This window comes from Squalius cephalus (assembly GCF_949319135.1).
Source record: "Squalius cephalus genome assembly, chromosome: 23".
Lineage (NCBI taxonomy): Eukaryota > Metazoa > Chordata > Actinopteri > Cypriniformes > Leuciscidae > Squalius > Squalius cephalus.
The window spans coordinates 17,992,064-18,009,992 of record NC_137144.1 but is presented as its reverse complement, the minus strand read 5'-3'; the positions used below and the strand labels follow the sequence as shown (position 1 = coordinate 18,009,992).

The 17,929-nt window shown below is 38.6% G+C and overlaps 1 protein-coding gene across 4 annotated transcripts in view; it reads right to left on the bottom strand.

Moving 5' to 3' along the window:
- The window catches only part of ccnd2a (cyclin D2, a), a 149,492-nt gene that overhangs the window by 6,122 nt on the left and 125,441 nt on the right, over nt 1–17,929 (bottom strand). For 3 of the 4 annotated variants that reach the window (XM_079859086.1, XM_079859083.1, XM_079859085.1), the window contains 3 exons: nt 9,966–10,181; nt 6,121–6,280; nt 1,427–1,575 (listed from right to left, as the gene is read on the bottom strand). In XM_079859086.1, the coding sequence (XP_079715212.1) occupies nt 1,427–1,575; nt 6,121–6,280; nt 9,966–10,181 (525 nt within the window). Of the gene's footprint in view, nt 1–1,426; nt 1,576–6,120; nt 6,281–9,965; nt 10,182–11,538; nt 11,955–17,929 lie in introns of those variants that run through there. The other variant, XM_079859084.1, reaches the window with a different exon arrangement.

The following is a 17,929-nucleotide window of genomic DNA, read 5'->3' as shown; positions in this document are numbered from 1 at the left end:
AAACCAGAAGTGCTAGTATAAAAGCACTTTAAGATATAGCAGACATACCTGTAGCACTGCTAGCAATAACCCTTACACACATGATTCCATAATGTCACAATAAAGATACTGTTGCAGTAGCATATAAAAAAGTCAATTTGCATCCTTGGCAAGACAAACTGTTTAATTGCCTTCCTTTAAGGGACAATTCACCCAAACATTTTAATTCTGTCATCATTTGCTCACCTTCATGTCATTCCAAGCCTATATGTCTTTCTTCTGAGGAACACAAAAGAAGATATTTTGAAGAATGTTGGTAACCAAATTGTTTAGTAATTTTTTTGCAAATAATTTACCATTTACTTCCACTGGATAGATAAAAACACTGAGACGTTTCTCAAAATATCTTTTTTTATGTTCCACAGCAGAAAAAAATCATACAAGTTTGAGGGTCAGTAAATGATGAAAGAATGTTCATGTTTGGTGAACTATACCTTTAATTTTTCTTTAGGCTTTATAGCTCAGTGCGAGCAGGGTAGCGTGCATACACCCTACCTGCATGTTTTCAAAGGTATGGCTTGTTGGCATCCAGCAATGTGACGAGTTGTTCATGGAGCAGGCAGTTCATTCCTTCTGCCCTGGACCTCACACTCCTCAGACACTGAGCACCTTTACTGCTGTGGAGGACTATTTGTTTTTCCTCTGCTATGGTGCACGACTTCACACACCACATGCCGGGGCAGCAGTCATTCTACCAGCAGCAGTGCACTCTAGGGTATCTTGGGGAGTTGACCTCTTCAGGTCAGGACAGTAATTCAATGTGTTTCCTGGGTTATTCTCTTAATCCTAATTTTCTATTCTCTTTGGCTTTTACTTTCCCCCCTAAAGAGATAATAAAGGACCTAAAAGAAACTAAATGACCAGGAGGTGGTCCCTCGTGCGACAGTATGTGTGAATTTGTATGCAAGTCATTTGCATAAAGCCATAGTATCCCTGACACATTCCCCTAGCCCTGCGGATTCTCTCCTTACAGTCTCTCAGTCAGGGTCAATCCCATTTCATTTCCAGTAATTCAGTGGCTGAATGTGAAATTGAATTGGAGCTGGACCCAAGCCCATTGAGTAAATAGGGGAAATGCACAGCCTCCTCTTACAGTCCTACAGGCACAGCAACACTTATCCCACAGATTACCAATAGCGTTGCTATTGGTAAAAAACAAGGAATCTTCTTTCATGGTCGCTGTTGCTATTGGTAAAAAACAAGGAATCTTCTTATCATGGTCGCTGTTTTAAATTAGAAAGCATCCCTATATGATCACTCCACTTTAGAATATAAACAAACTGTGAGGTAATCTGTGTAGCACACTGGCCCGCATGTAAGTGCCATGTATCATGACTCATTAAAAGATGCATTAGTAAAATATATATGTCAAAGCAACAATACTCACAACTTCTGTGTTTGTGATCTTGGCGAGCAACTCTGTAAGGTTGTCTCCCCACAGTGAGCGGTTAGTGCTGTTGAGCTGCAGGCCACAGATAGCCGCTGCCACGCTGCCCGTTGCAATCATGGATGGAGGGGACATGGCAAAGTTGAAATCTGAGGGAAGAGCAGACCAGGCAAGATCGGTCAAACTTCATAAAAATGTACTTTATCACACTTATACAGTATTTTGAATAGTAATATCAGATATTATTAAATTGATACAAAAATAACCAAAATCATAAATACAGATAAACGAAGACCCTTTCCATTAGGTCTGTGCACAGTCCTTTGCTAATGACTGCAGCCCAGGATAATGAGGGTTCACTTGGCTTGAAAAGAATCTGAAAAGCACCCCACCCCCATCCCTCTCCTCCAGTCACCCTTTGCAGATCGGCCCCTTTTCTTCCAGCTCCTAAGTAAATCGTGTGCTCCCTGAAAAAAAAAAGCCCTATAGCCTTTGGAAAGGATGGAATAAAGAGCCACAGTCCCCCTGCCAATGCTCACTGCTGTAGGTCCTTTTTCCACGTGTGGTCACAGGCGTACATCTCAAAGACCAATAACCTTGTTAGCTTTCTCACTGTCATTCATAATGCAAATAAGACAGCTTGTGAACGGGCCTGAAACCCCAAAAGACGACTGACTGCAAGAAGGGGGAGAAAGAAAGAGGAAAAGAAAGAACCAAACAACTTAGGCTGTCTGCCCCCTGCCTCATTGATTTCCATCTTTCTTCTTTTTCTACGGCTCCCCCTCTCCCTATTTTCAGACTGTTTTTCAACACTTTTTTATTTCAGACACATACCCCTAAAGTTGAATAGCATACATGTCATTGTTGTTACAACAGCTCGAGATTTGTGTCAGCGTTGCTGCTATCTTTTGGCATATTGAGTGTGGCCACTGGTGGACGTGGGTCTAGTGAGCAAGAGAGTGTGGCCTCTTTGTCCGAAATCATCACCTCATCTCATCCAACTGAGAGATGCAACATCAAGTCCTCTCTGTGGATTCCAATTCAACCTGACAGCCGCACAAAAGATGGGTGTTGGGGGAGGGTGTTGTTGGGTTTTAGACAGCAGGGGCGGCTGAGGGGGGCACTAAGCATCATTCTTTAATCAGTGTCCAGACCTTCGTAAGGTTTTGGCAGAAGAAAAGACCCTCCTACCCACCTCATTCCCCCCATGCCATTCCTCTGATGCAGGGCCACCTCTGGGCTCACGGTCCCACACTCCCTGGCAGTCTTTGCATTACCATATTGCCATATTCAATTGCAAAGCAAACTGTGTGTGATGGCTCTGAGGGTGATTTTTCTTCCCCTTTCTTTTTAGGAAAAAAAATCAAAGCCCTGGGCCCTTTGATAACTGACGAGCATGCCTTCTTTGCCTTTTTAACATTCAAAGCAAGCCATTTTCTCATTTTGCGGCTCAGTGTTGACAAATAAATGAACTTATTATACACTCTTCCCTTTGTAGTTTTTGCTGGGCCAGACAAAAATGTATTAAAAGACAAGTTCTGGTCAAGCATAAGAAGACAAAAACCGCATTGCAACTCTTAGGTCTTTTGGGGCAGGGAGAAAAAACAATGGAAAATAGATGCCCACACACAGCCTGCGTGTGCTGAGTGGGTTGCAATCTGATTTTTCACACTCTAGACAAGACAAGTTTGTCGGGGTAACAAGAGTATGCGCGTGCTAGTGGCAGAGCTGGACGCTCTGGTTTGTGAGAGTGGTAAGGGAAGAATGGATGTATTCTGCACGCCTTCATTGATATTCATGCTGAGTATAAACAGTGTATGTAGCTGAGTGGTGACGCCTGTGATGGAAGGCTCCTAGTAAGCGGCGGCTGGCTGGCCTGGTATACCAGCCTCTCACCCCCTTCAATGGACCATTCTCCTGCCCTCGCCACACTGCATCCCCAGAACTGTGCCAACACAGCAAGCTCCTTGGTGGGTGCAATGTGCTGTGTACGCATTTAACTTGTAAATTAATTAAACGTCCGGAAAGTTGAGGAACGGCCAAAGAGACCGATGATTTGAGGGGCAATAAATCAAGTGCCAGGCTTTCATGCAGATGCAGAGGTTTGCCTTTACAGAAAGTCTCGTTTTAAGTCTCGTCATGTTCGACCTGCCTGATAAAGATCAAACGTAAATATGAATTGGGCATCACAGTGTAACGCTTAGATAAATGGTAAAGCATGTAAGTGAAGAACTTAAAGACAGAGTTACTAAAAGAGTAGACATGTACAGTAACAAATATTCAAATAAGCGTTAACTCATTGGCACTTTTTTGTAGCAGTTTTTAAACCTACAAAACAGAATTTAAAATGTTTTTTTTTTACTCTTAGCTATGTTGTGTCTCATTATGAGGCTTAAAGTAATTAGATATCTGCAGGTCATGTCTGGGACATTCGTGTATAACATTACTTCATAGAAATGTATTACATTATCTGTCTATTGGCTTTTTTTTTTTTTTAAATCTGTCACAAATCTTCAACAAAGTAAATTCATAATCAAAAGTGGCGTGTCGGTCTGCCCTGTCAAACCATAGTAAAACAGATTAATTAAAAACAGGAACACTCTTTGACTGTTAAAATCCTGTAACAACTTGTTTCAGTCTTGCTCCAGTGCTGAGTCTTTAGCAACAGCAGTCAGGCCGGTGTGGGAGGAAACAGAGCCTCTTGAATGAGAAATGACATGAATATGACGTTAAATAGAATTAATTAATCGTAGAATGAATTTTCAGCCCTACTGAACTCTCCACCATTCACTAGTTATTTATTTTTCCAAAGGGATTTCTCTGATAAGTAACCATCTGAAGAGTGGCAAGATGATCTCTACCTACAAAACATATCTGCTGCTAATATCATAGCATATGATAGTCTGTTATTATACATCTACAGACAATCTACGATGGAAAAATAAAGGGGGTGCTGGGTGTTTAACAGTAAAATGGGGTATAATCACGTTTAATGAGCTTGTTCCTGTGTAGGCCTTCGACAGACTGCCCTCCGGAGAAACGCTTTATCGTATGCTCCTTCTGCACTGACCCTTACATGCCTCTGCATATGAAATGGAGGGTTGTTCCTTTTGTCTCCTTTCTTGCGGTCTCTAGCCAAGCCTTCCAGCTATTTGCATATCTCTGAAAGGCCCCTCCATGTTATTAATTAATACTGAACTGGTCTACTCTGCCTGACCAAATCTCACAGAGTGCTCTAAACGGAACTGTTTTATCAAAAGCAAAGCACCATTAAAAATTAGCTGTCGTCTTTCCACACTCTTCTCTCCTTTCTCATTCAGATACAGGGGCCTTGATTTATGCATGTCTCAGAAAAGAGGGGGACGCTGAATTCTCTGCAAAGAAAGCAAACTGTACAGAGAAAAGAAAAGCAGCAGTCAGGGCATCTGCCCGGCAATTAAAATCTTTTGGACACCCCTCGAATCTCTGTTGTTAAACTAGTAACTAATTTGTGTATTGCTTAAAACAAGAGATTTAACAAAAGAGGTATGTTGCACTGCATCTGCAATTTTTCAGCATCTAAAAACCAAGTTATTTTGTTAAACCATTCATATTATCCCAGCTATCATCAATGCTCAACCTGCCAATTCAAACCAGTTTCTATGGATTCTGTTTATGCCAGAGCAGTTTCACAACAGATCTATATCTATTGCAAAAACCAACAGCAGAATCAAAAGCTCCATGTTTAAAAGACCAGCCAGATCCTCCTCCTATTCCCTCTCCCATCGTATGCCACTTTCCCAAAGTCAGAGTCACTCCTGAGGTTCATGGGGAGCTGAGCAACCCCAGGGAGGAAGAGAGAAGCCTGAGGGAACAAGGGTGGTGCACTGGATCCCATTACCGCCTATGGTGATGTTCAGTACAGGCTTGGCTGGGAGAACCAGCCCCACAAAGGCTCCTGATTATGGGAAAGTCGTCATGCCCTGGAGCATCTGGGAGGCGTGAGAAGAGGGGATAAGATATGAAAACATGACATGCTTCACTGTTTGGCTCGGCTGGAACAATACACTCCTCACGTTTTCTCACCCTCCTCTCATCTCTATGTTTGATCTCCTAAAGGTGGTCCACCTCTAAGAGCAGGAACAGCATAACCAATGGCTCAACAGCACACAGGAATGTCCTTAACTATACAACTGCCTTTTGAAGTGTCACTGCATTCAGGGTTAGCCACTGATATGCCCACCAAACATACCAGGCAAACACATAAGGCTTCCAGTGAAATTCTCTCCATTACACGTCGCTATTTCAGTCCACATAGTTTCTCATGAATGTAATGAGATGGCATCTGATAATTTGCCTGCAACAAGAACCTGAATAAAGTTGCCATAGATACTAAACCCACAGAAGTCGGCTTTAATTTCAAGTTTTGCGAGGAACAAACATGGATCTTGCAACACATCACTTATTGAAGTGATGATGCAAGGTATCAACACCAACTTGACTAGGCAGTGGATCTTTTGTCACTCATACTTAACACCCATGGAAGACACATACAAGTTGACACTCTACTAAGTTAATGTACAAATGCACGTTGAGAAGATTTAATTTGAAACGAGTGGGATGAGTTATATTGAGCACTGTACAAATTAGGAGTTAAAGATGCTTTGCGGCATTATTTATTTCTTAACATCCAACATCTACATTGAATACACTACCTGTTGCACAAAGGGCGATGAAAGTCTGCACATGTTTACGGATCAGGTCCAGCTTATCCTCAGGCAGTGGAAGTTTCCTCATAATGTGTTCAATAAAGTCATTGGGAGTGACAGCAGCCAGGTTCCACTTCAATTTGCCCAGGACAACCAGCTCCCATTCCTGTAAAAAGGTTTGAGGAAAGAAGCAAAATCACTATGGATCCAAACCTCAAGAATTGTGTGATCTGAATCCATTTGCAGTATTTGAGGTGTTAAGATATCAGTGTTTTTGCACATTCAACTGGAGTGACAAATTGCATCCTCAGTAGCTTCCTGTCAATATTTGTTTTCTTTTGATACACTAGACGTTGACAAGATCTAAATATCATTTTGTGAAGACACTGGATGTTGGGGTAACATTCTATATCAACCATTCAGACAAAAGGTGTAAAAAAAATGATTTACTAGAGATGAGGTACTTAATAGGTTTGTACTATAGACCTTATGCGCCAGAGAAACGTGCTCGCAGCCATCATTAGAATTTTGTCTTTGAACTTCAGTTTTTGCGGTAGCTTTATATATTTCCAAGGCATTGGTGAAGTGGATTTACTTATTGTAGAGTTAACTAAAGTTATCATGAGCATTGTAATGTTTTAAGTGGATGTCATAACATATGTCAGTAGACCAGGAAGATTTAAAAAATGAGCGGTTCATTCATAAATCTGTAAGATCTTACCTTCATGCTGTGGAAGTACAAACCGGAAGACAGAATACAACGAGCGCAACACTGAAAAGGGGCGGGGCTACATAAGGTCTATATGTTTATACATGAACTCCGCTGTTATACATTCAAATGTTGTTGCTATACATTTAAACCAGATCACACAAAATCTAGCCTCAGTACAGCTCTGGGACCTCCAGGACATGGTTTGGCCCTGGCTATGCAAAGCTACAAGTGGAAATCCTGAAAGCTAAAAGGCTGAATGCAGGCACACTTGAGTAGAAAAATGGGTCACTCAGATTGCCTAGTCACTTCACAGAGACTGTCCAGCATCAGGTACTTTCCTCCTTAGCATATAAACATTATTCTGAGTTTGTTTTATAGTGATCTGTCCAGTCAGAAGAGGCCGAAGTAGACATAGTTAAATATTGGACCTGTCATTAGTCCATTTGCAACCACAAACACACTCATAAAAACATTAATTTGTAGCCTAGTTGTATTTAAAAGGCTTGTAATTAGATTTAGCTGTAACCTCAATGGAAAAAACAAGGCTCAATTATGACCTTGAATGTGACTGTTCAACACTGCTGATGATACTATTTCGTCTTTTGGGGGCACTCTTGATGCATAACATGAACTTGCTTTGACCTAACTCACAATGACGAATGTAAACGTAAGATGCTCAGTCATTTGGTTTCAGTCAAGAAGATAGCATCCTTCAAATAACCACTCCCCCTTCCTATTTGAGCTGGGGTGAGTAACAGGGGACCAGATGACTAATTGGGGAAAACTTGCATTTGCTGGGACAGTCCTTATGACTGAGCACTCGCTCAAATGGAGGTGGTTTTCTCCACAAAAGAACCACATACACTTTATTCATGAGAAAGCCAAATATCATTGTCATTACATTCTGAGACATACAGTATAGCCTTTACAATTGCTATAAAGCACAGACAAAAGATTACGCTGAACTTATACCCCTGCAACAGCTTTCTTAGTGAGCAAGAACACAATGGCAACCATCCGCTGATGCATGATTTCTCCACTTCCTCTCTTTGCTGGATTTCACTGGTAAGTGACTCACCCAAAAGTACAAACATGTTCCTGTCTGTTCTCTCTTCAGGGGAGGTGCCTGATGTGAACATGAAGCCATGATGACATGTTGGAGCCACAGTCGCTCAAACCATTGACTCCTGGTACACCAAGAGGGGTATGATGGAATGTAAACTTTGAGCAGAGGCGTTCTCCAAAAGAAAACCAATTACACGCTAATATGAAAATGAGCCTCTGCGTTCTGTCACTTTGGATCTGTAAAGTTTGGGCAGCAAAAATATGCATGTTCATTTTGGTGTGTTGCTTTGTTCTTAAAGGGAAAGTTTACCTCAAAATGAAAATTATGTCATCAACACAATAAAAAGGTATTTGGAAGAAAGTCTGTAATTTTCATACAATGAATGTACATGGGGTCAAATCAATGTTTTGGAACCCATTCACTTCAACTGGACAAAAACAGCTGAAACATTCTTCAAAATATCTTATTTTGTGTTCTGTAGAAGAAAGAAAGTCATACAGGTTTGAAACGAAATGAGAGTGAGTAAATGATGACAGAATTTTCATTTTTTTGGTTACTGTACTAATTAAGTGCAGGGACAGTTCTGGCAACTATAGAAGGCTCAAAACTACATAATTATGTATTAGCAAACAATTGAGTACTGTATGTGTACATCTCCATCTTTGGTCATATTCTGAGCACACTATTGAACCTTTATGAGGCCATAAATGACCACAAACACCATATTTAACTTTAGGACAACATATTGTCTTCTGTGGCGATCAACTCAACAGTCCAGAGCCACCTCACCAGTGCACTGATGCCAGCCCTAAACTTCATGTGACACTCTTGCAACACAGCCTTGATGCAGGAACCCACTTCCTCCTTTTGGGCCCTCCAGTCGTACCTCCAGGCTGTCACTGCGGTTTTCATTTACAAGAACTTCTTGCTAGCTAACGAGGACAAAAATGTAAATGTGACTGTGACAGCTGATATTCAGTTTCCTGCATCTGTTGGACTTTGCAGACCAGCAGAAGCTCCACAACAACAACAAAATAACACTAGGCCAGGCTGAAGAGCAGCAATTTGCTGACAATTTATGAATAAATTAATTTTCTACCTTTGGCCTGAGCTACTAAAACACTGCCCATTTCCATCAGAAATACAATGCTGAATCAGTAAGAGCTGAGGAAAAACTCACAAAGTGCAGGTGTAACATCAAATGTTTTTTAATGCCACATTGTAGCCTACTGTTTTTTCCCCCTTGACACTGAGTAATGAGTGATTTAACAGCATATTTAGCTTTCATGTCTACAGTTTTTCCTCTAAATCAATAATTTACTCATATAGTTAACCTATGCAAATTGAAATGAGAAGAAGCTGAATGACGATATTCCAAAGATGAAAAGTTAGTCAATAGACTGTATCTCTTTGACAATTAAGGTGATGATACATGGGGCAACTTTTTGAGCAATGTTGCCGTCAACTGGCAACCAGGTGAGACACAGGGCCCATGACCGATCTAAAGTATTCAGATCGAAATTTGTAGCCCATTCTCAATGGGAAATTTCCCAAGCAACATCGCTCGGCAACATTGTTCAAAAAGTTGCCCCATGTATCATCACCTTAAGACTATATTCAAACAACTTATACCTAGCACAACAGTACCTCAGCCCTGATGTTGCTGTGGGTTGCATATTTGCCACTAGATGGCGTAATAGCCCTGTGATGCATGGAAACGGAATCAAATACCCTTTAGTTGATATTTGAATGTGGAGAACATCCATCAGACAGCAGAATATTCTGTCAAACATAACCTAGTCTTTGCTTTAGACTACTTTTAATTCTTATGTGGCTGATTTTTAAACATACACAATATGAAAAATAATTCCATCAAATATTACAGTGGGCTACATTCATTTTTAAATGAAAATTAAATAAGTGGGATGAATTAAAAAGATTTAGTGTAGGCTATAACAGCAGTATGCAATTCATATTTGGGGAAAATTGTGGAGAAAGTATGTAAACAATTATCTAGTAGATACAGATAGGTTAGTAGGTTTTTGGTATGCAAAGAGTTTATTTGGTGCTTACCAGCAGTTCCTGCGGTCTGATTGAGTTATCAGTATAGATGCACAGCTTCTCTGCAGTTAATGGACGCGTCTCTTTCAATTTAGACGCAAGAAACATGCACACTGCTCCGAGCAACTGCAAGTTACATTTTCTTGTTGGTACCACCGCTAAAAATCGGTCCAAGTAGTTCATAGCCAGTGGAAAAACTTCTTCCTCGCATTTCTGTTCCTCGCAGACCTGGAAAGGGCAGGGCATAACTTAATCAGTTCAGAGGAAAAGATGCACGTGGCGCAACAAAATTAGTCTAATTTATGACTCACATTGTCTATATATATATGTAAAATAATTATCAAGAAAAAACGAAATATGTCGTACTGTCCATCAGTGGCATAGATATGAGGTTGTAAATCGTTACGGTAACATTAGAGATTGATTCCAAAAAAACATGCAATTCCTGTCTTGTCGTGGTTATACATGTATAGGATGAAAAGGAGACTCAAACATCTTTGTCAATAGGCACACATTCCTTTGGTTCATTCAGTAAGAAATGAATTCAAATCACAATCACCCGAGCCAAAAAACACCCATGCTACACAGTACGGGATCTGTTTTTTTAATTCGTCATATTTTCATAAAATATTTAAAAATATAAATAAATTGTCTACGTCCACTATTCATACCTCTAAATATTCACCAACCCCTTTTACATCATTCCCGACAATTGACAAGATATTAAATCGATGTTTTATATGATAAAAACGAGATATTTGAAACGAAGCATGCGGTCTTAGATGAGTGCGTCACCATCGGACCGAAATATGTTTTTCAAAAATTTATATAAATTCTCCTGCTCAATTCACCTGAAAATTTAAGACATGAAAATAAAGCTAAGGTCCTCATCTAACGTTTCCAACACTCAAAGATAAGAAATATGAAAGATTCCGACAAAAAACGAACTTAATTCCAAGGCTATAGACTTCCATCAGCATGGGTTAAGAAGCAGCACGGCCCTCGCCCCTTCCGCAACCATATATTTCAAAAAATTGTACAAAATTATAGAAAAGTAATTCTCAATATATTCAACCATACTTATAAACCTTAGACGCTCATTTATCAAGTAATGCACATGTAAAGAGCTGTTATGATCATTTTGTTGCGATAAAGTTGTTGTGAAAGAAAAACCAACATGGCGATGGTTAAATGTAGCTCAGCGGCAAGCATTGAAGTGCATACGTGTGCATGGAAATATTTATCCTAAAAATAAATAAATAACATTAAGCACGATTCTGTCCACTGTGTTGACGGAACCAAAAACTTTAAGAAATATGCGCTTATGATCAGTGACATATGTCGATAAACCTCCATCCCCCTGCAAATCTTATCGTGAACTTGGTCCAAAATCAGCGCTTATGACTGCAATAAAATAAATAACCCGACAAAATCGGATCTCTCCTTTCGGAAATATTAAAGTAGCTCCTTTAGTTGCATTCCACAATGCTTAGGCTACATGACAGAATACAGGAGAAAACACTTTGCAAGACGTTTTGAAGATACGGCGTAAGCACGGAAATGATCGGATATATAGGCTACCAACCTCCAACATCCAAGTTGCCACCATCCTGCGCATGAAGGGCTGAATGTCTTTCTGAATGCATTTAAAATATGAACACTGGGGAAGAAACCTCTCTTCGATGGTCAACAAGCTCTGTAGTACCCTGTCATCATATAGAAGATTCGGGTCAGGACGGGCTCTTACAATGGTGTCCATTTCGAGACAAAGCAGTTCCATGATTGTTAAAGTCCTTTTCGATCGCGAATATGCCTACCAACAGTAAATTATAATGGTTGCGAAAGATCAAAAAGTGCAGAAAGGACTTTTCGGACACATAAAATCAGTTTACAAGGCTGTCCAGGTTAGTCCTGATCCCTTTGCAAACTTTTCCCCACTAGCCTCTTTCTCTACTCTGCTCTCTCGCTGCAACATTTGAGATCTGCAGATGTAAGTCTGTGACGCAAGCTTCGCAAGCTTCACAGCAGATCTTATTATTGGCCAGAGGCAGCATGCTCGGTCTTCCTCTTCTTTTCCTCCCCTCTTGCTCTTGTTATCATATAATCAATAGACTCCACAAGATGGACAGAAAGACAATATTGGCTGGTATTATGATTCATACAAGACGTTCATCCTTAGTTAACTCACTCATTCATACATACGCGACTATTTTAATGACGTTGGATAAACATTAACATAAACACACTGCACCCAAGGAAATAGACTACTCAACTTTAAACGGTATCTCGAAGTGTTCTAAAACGTCATTGATTTATTTCTTTTTTGCATGCTATCACATGATATGCATATCCTTGATCAATGATGTCAGGCAGAAATTTGCGCAAATTAAACCAATTAATGGTCAAAAACTTTTCTTTTTGACTTGAAGGACACCAAAACGTCACCTCGTCATCACAAAGTAGAAATAGAACTATCTTACATGAAGCAGCAACGCCTGTGGTCAAAGAGATAGCTTTCTAGGAAATGCAGCGAAAGCATGAAGCAACGCTCTCTGGTTAGAGATAGCAGCTGCAATGATAGTCTATTCTCTTGAGCTGCCAGTGTATTATATAAAGCATTAGCTATAGTCTCTATTTAGGACCGAAAAGCCAAGCCTCAAATGGAGATGTGAGCATTCCAAAATTGTGTTCTGCTATAACCTAGCCTACCTAACATGCAGGTGACGGATTTCAACAGCCCATAACGCACTCATTTAGAAAGTCATTTAAGTTGCAAATGAGACATAGCAGTTTAACGTTTCGTATAATAGGGGAATTACAATTAAATGGCGCTAATGTGTTTTCAAATACCTTAAAGAGAACATCTATAGTAAGTGAGTTATTGATCGAGGTGCATCTCGAGGTTCTCAAGCCTGTTAGTGATTCTGAAGAACTCAACAGACCGCAGCTATGTAGGCTACTTTTGCAACAGTTGCTTCGTTTCAACACATTTTAAATATGATAGGAAATGTCTCTTTAAAATCTTTTTTTCTCTCTCTCTCTCTCTCTCGCTGTAGATTGTTTCCCTCCCCTGTTAATTTGCATAGCCAATAGTTCTTCTGCGCGCTTTCGGATTGTTACTGGGCAGACTTTGTTTGAGAAGTTCACCTTCTAAAGCCCAGAAAGAACCTAATCTATTTTACCGATCACCTGATGAATGTTGCTGCTTCACAGAGTCTGCCGCACGCAGATGCCATGAATACATTTATACAAATCTACAGCATTTACAGCAATACAATCCGAGTGATGCTTTGAGATCTACCCATAGATCTATCAGATCTATATTCCATCAGATAAACTGATTCTGATAACAATTCATGCAGGGCAAATAAAGCAATACAATTTAAATAATATATAGGTCATAATTTTCAAAAGTTAGTCAGTCCATAAGTTTCTATTTTTTTATAACAGTAGACTTTAGCTTATTACCTGATCAAACGCAATAGGTAGGCTATTATAAATCTAAATGAACAGAGCAAGCAAACATGATGCATATCAGCAACAACATCAAATGTAGGTATAATTAAGCAATTTCAGTGACTTGAATGCTGAAACATGTAGTCATTTCATTTCCTTCTTAAAACATCCGCGTTCCTGATGTAAACTGCAGGGTTGCCCACAAGCACCCGACACGTGAAATTTCAGTAATGCAGGACATCATGAGTGGGTCTCATCGTTCCAAATGCCGCATTAATTGATTCAAACAATGAGGGCTACGAGACATTATAACATCAAAGATGCATCCTTTTTTATTGAAACAATATATAGCTTTCTTTTTCTATCGCACTGAGTGGTTATCATTCAAATGTTCTTTAATAAAACAATTAGACGTTACTCAAATTATCCGCATTAGAAAGCTTTAGATAAAAAAACGTTTTGTTTAAAACACATGAAATATTTTTCTTATTACCATGAAATATACATACATGTAGCCTACATTTAGATATTGTAAGTGTGCAACGTTTTGACTCATTAAGTGGTGTCTAATTCAAACCTTCATCTATAAATCAACGCTTATAGTTTGCTTTGAACTCATTTAAGACATTCAAACAGGCATTTATATTCAAATACGATATTTGATTCAAACATGCCTGTCTCTGTTGTTCACGCCTCTATATTCTAACCTGACCATGCTGTTTTTTCGCGGAATAATGACGTCACTCAAATGCTTCTCTACTGGGCTAAGCAGTTCATGCTATTTCCCGGATGCCTGCAATTAACGCGATATCCGTGAAGACACACCCAAAGAAAGTTTGCTAAACCATCCAAATATCATAGCTGATTAAACATTTAAGTTTTTCACACATTAACTTGAGTGTTTTCTTCCATGGAAACTCAAAGAGCTTAATGTTTGAGTCTCCATAAATCAAGGAAGCATGTATGTGTGGATAATAAGAAATTAATTTTAGGACAGAAATATTTGCTTATTTACAGTGGTCTTTTCATTTAAACTTATAAGATAACTCATGCATTTCAGCAATAATCTACTGCACTGTACAAACACTTCCTTGATGTGAAACTATTGTTGAAAAAAAAAAAGCCACAAATACTAAGAAATTATTCTAGTTTACTAAACATATATTTTTCTAGAAGAATATGTTAGCAAAACTGAATAATTAAAAAAAGCTATTTAAATGTATATTTCAGAAGAGAGATCTTCCAGTAAACATGTTTAAAACATGTTTGTTTTTTATTATCAGACACAAAATATTAAAACATAATCATGCTTACTAATGTTACAAATATAATTTTGGACTTTTGTATTGCATTACATTATTTACCAAATCATCCACAATCAGTTTTATTTCATTGCATTTTAAATTACAAACATTACTTTATTTAGAATATTGTTTAATTCACAATGAATTATATTTAATTGAGCAATTCAACTAGAGAGAGAACAATAATCAATAATCACAATTTTTAAGACTACAGATATTATCAAATTCCTGTAACATTCTCTGAACAAAATACATTTATTTCCAGTAGAATCAAGTTTTTGAATAAACAGGTGGCCGCACCCATCAGGCTTCAAACTGAAGTACATGCATTTAAAAAAATCACTAAGCAGAAAATGTCTTTACAATAATAGCAAATTACAATTGAATTCTTAGTCAAAAGGCAAGAGAGGAGATTAACAAAATAACAATTTTCTCACAGTTATAATGTCATGCTTGAGCAACAGCAGATGTCCTTACTGAATGAAAACATAAGCACTTAGCCATCCATCACAAAAAAAAATATTTGATATGCTTCATTAATTGACATAGTTTACAATTATTGTAAATGGCAACTGGTTGAAACTGTCATAGACAAATAACAAACAAAAACAAAAGGAGTGAATATCTTCATCTTTGGAGACAAAAAAGTACACAATTTACACAGAACCGAATTAAATTATCTTTTTTTTTTTTAAACAAACTATATGAGGACAAATATATCTATTTAATTGTCTGCACTAATCATTAATTTATCTTAATTCAAAATGCACAAGCACATGAAACTTGCATTCAGATACATTCAAATATTAATTCATTTTAAAAAAGTATTACTTATGGTTTTAAATGTTCTGAGGGGGGGAAATGAAAAGAGAGATATAATTATTATAGATTAGTTCTTTTTAATCACCAATTAATTTACATATAGTTTTAGACTTAAATGAACTGTATTGACCTGTAAAACATGAAATGTTTTATATTACACATTTATTGAGATGAGACAAATTCTTTAAAACCCACTTTAATCTCATTAAAAAGACAGGTCAGACAAACAAAGTCTTATTGTTGGACACCTGGAAATGTCTTTGTTTAGCCATGCAAATAAAGGTAAAAAGTGTCCAAAGGTGAAAGAGATGCAGAGGAATTAAGCATTTTTGACATGCTGGTGGGGACGTTGTAACACTGCTTCTCAATATTATCTTATTTACTAGCACGAACCCACAACAGGTGCATCAGATCTGAGGAAATAACTGTACTGAGCATAATCAAGTATAGCAGAAGTCACAAAATAGCATCAGGCTTATCTCCTAATTGAAAAAAAAAGAGACTTTCTTTGCTTTACTTAAAAAATGACTGGAGGAATCTATGTTATTTTTACCCCATCATCATTACAGACATCAAACGCCAACCTGGACAATGTGTTGACAGACATTTTCTTCAGACATAGTCTGTCTAGTCCAAAATGACAATGCAGATCCCTGCCAGCAGCATTCGTACACCCCGACCCCAGAATCCTCATATAAACACGATAGACATCTGTCAAAATGGGGGCTCAGCGTGCATTAAAACGCTGCATCTCACAAGTAAATATTACTGTGTCCAATATACCTCTAACAGGTAATGTCTTTTCCTTGTAACACACCAGCACATTTAATATTGGACAGCAGAGCCACTGCTGTCTTCCTCTCCTCTGTGCCTCTCATATCACAAGCCCTTGAGTTTGTCACTCACGCAACAGCTGCTGGCTGATACTTTACCATTCCAGTGCCCATTTTTTCTTTCTCCCTTCAAGCAAAGAACCCACAAAGAGAAACAAAAGCCTTGTTGGAGAATGCAAGGACATTTCGGGGGCAGGTTATGTCCCTCAAGTATTTGTCAGCACAAAAAAGGCCATTCCGACTTTGCATGGCTGACTCTTCCATTACTGGGAAAACATCCTGAGAAGTTCCACCTGGGAGCAAAGCATACTTCAGCTTTGTCAACAATGTAGCAGTCGAGATCAAACACCCTTTGAGCAGAAACACTCTATCTTGAAACCAACTTGAAACTAAATTTTCGAAATTTTGTGTTGTGCACAGACCTTTTCTATCAGCTAAAAACCACCTGCAAGCAAACTAGATTTCCTAATCCAAATGCAAGCCAAACACTTTCACTTTGCAGTTCTGTTAAGGTTCCTGTCATGTTCTCCTGTGATCCCACACTCACACCTGCACTGTACGCACAAGGTATGGCATCTTGAGGTGGGTTTGCACCTCGGTTGCTCTAGTCACCTATTTGTGTTCTTGGATAAGGACCTGTGGGTCCCCAGCAAAATCAGGTGGGGTTAAAGCATAGATGTGAGAGAGATCGTCTGCAAATTCTCACGTTCAACATGCTTCAGGTGTCACCTCATTTAGGGTGTTCTCAGTAATAGTACCAACCATATATAACTTAAAAAAAAAAAAACACTTCAGAACAATAAGTTAATACTTTAAATTAAAAACAAGTTAGCGTACCTAAAAATGTAAAAATAAATAAATAAATAACGGTTCTGTCATTATTTACTCACCCTAATATCATTACAAACCCGTTTGAAGGAAATTCACAAAAGAAGATATTCCGAAGACTGTGCTGATCGCTCTTTTCCATGCAATTACAATGAATGGGGGACTGAACATTTTAAGCTTCAAAAAGAACACAAAACCTAAGCACCATATAAAAGTGGTCCAAGTGTTCTGGAGTTTTATAAATATACGATATTATACATTTATCATTTTAATGGTGTTAATGAGAGAGGTAGCGATGTTCGATTGATGAATAAATGATTCTTTTAAATGCAATCTTTGCAATGAATCATTTGATTTGTTTCATAAACTCACTGACCCACTGATTCGGTTGCAACAGTTAACAGTTTACTTGAGGGGAAGATTATCAGTGAATAATTGCTTAAATTTTTATCTGTTGATCACATAAATCTGTTGTACAACTTTAAAAGATTTGTAATGTCATGCACAAATCATATGGACCGCTTTTTGGAGCCTTCAAGTGACTGTTTTAGTTCAACGGAGGTAAAAAAATAACAATACAGGTGAATAAATGATGGCATCATTTTCATTTTTGCGTGAACTACTCCTTTATTACCACTGAAGGATCTTAAAGGTTCAATGATAGGCCCCCATTCAGGGCTCCCCATCAGCAAGGGGCATTACAAATCAAATAGCCCTCCATCACGATTACCCT